The sequence below is a fragment of the Bison bison genome, unplaced genomic scaffold (assembly GCF_000754665.1).
Source record: "Bison bison bison isolate TAMUID 2011002044 unplaced genomic scaffold, Bison_UMD1.0 scf7180017864180, whole genome shotgun sequence".
NCBI classification, from domain to species: Eukaryota; Metazoa; Chordata; class Mammalia; order Artiodactyla; family Bovidae; genus Bison; species Bison bison.
The window spans coordinates 8,480,489-8,484,507 of record NW_011494752.1 but is presented as its reverse complement, the minus strand read 5'-3'; the positions used below and the strand labels follow the sequence as shown (position 1 = coordinate 8,484,507).

At 60.1% G+C, this 4,019-nt stretch overlaps 1 protein-coding gene across 11 annotated transcripts in view; it reads left to right on the top strand.

The window, feature by feature from the left end:
- The window catches only part of PEMT (phosphatidylethanolamine N-methyltransferase), a 36,151-nt gene extending 34,798 nt beyond the window's left edge, over positions 1-1,353 (top strand). For 9 of the 11 annotated variants that reach the window (XM_010842890.1, XM_010842881.1, XM_010842883.1 and 6 more), the window contains one exon: positions 1,094-1,353. In XM_010842890.1, the coding sequence (XP_010841192.1) occupies positions 1,094-1,267 (174 nt within the window). In that variant the 3' untranslated portion in view covers positions 1,268-1,353. Of the gene's footprint in view, positions 1-727; positions 803-1,093 lie in introns of all 11 variants that reach the window. The other 2 variants (XM_010842882.1, XM_010842891.1) reach the window with 1 other exon arrangement.
- The last annotated feature ends 2,666 nt before the right edge of the window (positions 1,354-4,019 follow it).

Here is a 4,019-nt window from a genome sequence, read left to right as displayed (position 1 = left end):
CACTCCAGGAAGCAGCACCAGGGCCGTGAGCAGGGCCTCAGGAGGGCAGATCTCGTTTCAGCCCCAAAGCATCTGTGCCCTTGGCATGTCCACGTGGCAGTGCCAAGGACCAGGTGGCCCAGCTCACCCTCAAGGTCAATTTGAATGGAGCCCACAGAATGGAAGGTGGGGGTGTCATAGGGGGCACTTGGCCTTCACTGTCCCTGAAGCCCCCAGAGAGACGGTGTGAGGTTCTGGGGAGTGGGAGTGGGCAGGCAGAGGGTCCCTGGTCGGGGGTAGCCATCTGCCTTGAGCCACCCAGCCTGGGCCTCATGCTCCCCTCCAGCTCCTGGGCTCCAGGACTTCCTCTTGTCTCCTCCTCAACTCTCTGGATGTGGGGGCCCAGCCTCGGCAGCAGTCACCAGCAGAGAGCCCGTGAAGGGGCTCCCTGGACACTCCACCTGGCTTTGGGTGCCCTGGCCCCATTTCTAGAAAACAGCCTAAGAACACGGCTTCTTGTGGGCAGAGGCCCCACGACCTCCTGTGCGGAAAAAAAACATGCTGACCACTCGGGTGATTCGGGGAGGCCGGTCGTTCGTTTCTCCCTGCATTCTCCCTCCACTCTGTCCTGAGTTTCCAGCTGCAGCTGGAGGCCTGAGGCCCGGGCCTGGACAGGCAGTGGTGAGGTGGACCCTTGTCCGAGAAAAGGCTGGCCCGGGCCTGCCCCTGACCCGGCGTTTCCCCGCAGGCACGCCAGCCCCACCGGCCTGCTGCTGACTGCGCTGGTGGCGCTCATCTACATGGTCGCCATCGTGTATGAGGAGTGAGTAGGCGCTGTCGCGGGCTGGGGACGCCGTGTGCCTGTGGGACCCGCACTGGGCCTTCCTCTCCCTACAGGGCCTCCCTGTGACCCTGGCAGGTGGCCATGGCCAGGTCACTGTCAGAGCAGCAGATGGGCAGCTGACCGGGTAAAGGACAGGCCTGGGAGCCAGGCTGGCAGTGCTGGCTCTTTCTGGTCACACACGGACCCCCCACCCTGTCCACCCTGGGTGGGGAGCATGGGTGGCAGTGTCAAGCTCAGCACCAGCTGACCGAGCCTCTCTCACCCCTGCAGGCCCTTCACTGCCGAAATCTATCAGCAGAAAGCCTCCCAGGCCTACAAGAGGAGCTGACGGCCACGGCCACTCTGGGAGAGTTCCCACCTCAGGCCTGCCCCGAGCACAGGCCCCTCAAGGGGGGAAAGCGGTGCTTGGCGAGGACTGTCCAGTGCCTTGGAAACACGGCTTGAGGGCTCTGGACAGGTGCCTTGTGGCCCCAGAGCCCCCTGCCCTGCTGGCCACCTTGTCCTGACTAATAAAAGGCACCTGACCCATACCCCTTTGGTCTCCATCTGTCCAGGTCAAGGAGGGGCAGGCTGGGGTCTGGGAGAGGGTCCCTGAGCTCGGAGGGGTGCTGTCATCCACACTGGACAGTGGGGGGACTGTCCAGGCCTTTGGGCCTCCTGTGCCCCCCACCTTGCCCCACTTTTGCCCTTCTGGGGGACAGCCCACCCTCAGCTTGCTGGGAGGGAAGCACTGAGCCCCTCCCTGGCATCTCTGGTTACTCTGACATTTCTCGCCTAATGACCTGTGGACCTCACGTGGCCACAAGGAGCAGCCATGGGGCCACCAGGCCTGTGGTCAGGCCTGACTGCAGAGCTGTGGGCACAGGGTGGGGCCCTTGTCCAGGCCCAGCCTCATCTGCACAGCCCCTGGCCCCCAAGGCCACAGAAGCTACTTTACTCCCTTTGGGATGGGAGACGGGGCTCCACCTGTACACCTGGCCCCCTAGCCTCAGCATCTCACCTGCAAAGTGGCCCCTGTAGCCATGCTCACCCTGGGCCCCTGGGCGCTGTAGGCAGTGCCAGCTGACCTTGCCATGGAGCTCTTCAAGGCTGCCCTCTGGTGTCTGGGATTCAGAGGTCCCAGGGTTCGAGGAGCTGAAGGAGGCATGGAGGCAGGTCTTACCAATGCCTCTGCTTGCATACGTGCAAGGACACGAAGCTCACCACCTGTGGGCACCTCTGACGTCCTGGAACCATGGCCTGAGCTGTCTCTCTGTTAGGGCAGGACTGCGTGACTCCTGGGTCACGCAGCTGTGGGAGTCAGGCCTGGGGTAAGGAGGGTCTGCTGTGATGGGAATAGCCCACAGCTGAGGAGGAAACTGCTGGACAGCTGTGACCTCGGCTGTGGAGGCAAGGTCAGAGGGGAAAGCAGCTCTGGTTAGCTGTGTTCTCTTCGTCAGGCCGTGGCTGTGGGCTGGGGTGACACAGGACCCTCTGTACAAAGAGCTGCTGGGGGCAGTCTCGGGCAGCAGGCCAGCACTCAGCATGCCTCAACACAACTTTCAGGAAACTGCTCTTTACCAGCAGACCAGGCCATGGTGGACACTTCCTGCCTTGGGGGCCAGCTGTCTGCTTCCAGCCCACCCCCAATATTTTACCAAATGGTTTAAATTTTCCCATTCCACTCTGAGCCAGAAATTTGCTGCATTGCAAAGAAATCATACAGGCAGGTGCCCAGGCCCAGAAAGCAAGACCACCGGTATCATCATAAACCTGGGCAACCTAGAATTAATGCAATGGCTGGAGGGTGGGGGCACACTCTGGGGAAAGAACGGCAGGTGGGTTCAGGGCCTAATGAACTTAGCTGACTTGAGGGACAAGTCCTAGAACCTGGCATCTGTGGGCGGAATCATGCCCAGGTGCCAGGAATTGAGGTTGAGAACCCAGGCTGGGCTCAGTACCTGCCACTGTCACCAGCTGGAAGGGGCCAGGGGAGTGAGGTCATCCCAGTCCTGACATCTGACCTGGGGTCGGGGAGAGGAAGGCTCTGACCCTGGGCTGGGTCCTGGCCCACTAGCCTCCCTAGGGAGAGCTGGACCCTGCAGCTGTGGGACCTGGGCAAATCATTCCCCTGCCTCAGTTTCTCCATCTATAAAATCAAGTTAGTAATAGTTTCCACCCCTCTAGGCTGCCACGAAGAAGGACTTAAGGACTGTGCCTGAAAGTGAAAGTCACTCAGTCGTGTCCAACTCTTGGCGAACCCATGGACTATACAGTCCATGGAATTCTCCCGGACAGAATACTGGAATGGGTAGCCTAATCCTTCTCTAGCAGATCTTCCCAACCCAGGAATCAAACCGGGGTCTCCTGCATTGCAGGCGGATTCTTTACCAACTGAGCTATTTAGGGAAGCCCAAAGAATGTGCCTGGGATGGGATAAATGGGAACCAACATTTTCCTGGCTCCCCTGCAAAGGGCAGGAAATTCTGCTGGAATCCCGGTCACACAGGGCTGCCTGAGAGGCCCGTGAGAGTCCAGAGGCCCCGTGCAAACCTGTGTGTGGACTAACCCTGTCACTGCCCAGAGCTCGGCCTGTGTGGATGGGTGGGTGGTACCAGGTGATAGCCCTGGCTCTCTCCCAAATCAGAAGCTGAACACAGCCCAGCCTCACCTGTCACCATGGGGAGCAATGGCCTTTCCACCAGTTCCAGGCTGGAGTTGGCCAGCTCCGGCAGCCTCTTCCCAGGCCTTTCAGCAGCGGCCCACTCCTGGTTACTGACCAGCCTGCTGCCCCCTGGTTTGTTCTGCGGCCTCGTGGGTCATTTACTATTGTTATTACCACAGCCCTACACTGTTTGCAAGTTCCCAACCAATCAGAGCCAAAGCTCCATCTTCCAGGAGAGGAATACCAAGTCCAGAGAGGGCCAGAGACTGCTGTGATGCCCACGCAGCATTCAGGGTCATCCTGGCTTCCAGACTATCTCCCCCAACTAGAAAATGGGAATGCTGGCCCATGAGACTCCAAAGCACAAGATGCTATGGGGAAGGGAGGGAGGGGACATGGGCCTGACTACTGAAAGGCAAGCCTCTGGTCCTTCCAGGCTCCAACAGGAAGACGGCAGGGGCAACCTCTGGCTGAAACTCCTGCCAGGAACCAGCGCCTCTCTGGCTGGGAGAAAGGAGCTGAAGCCTGTCGTGGGGCGCGGGGGCCTGAAGC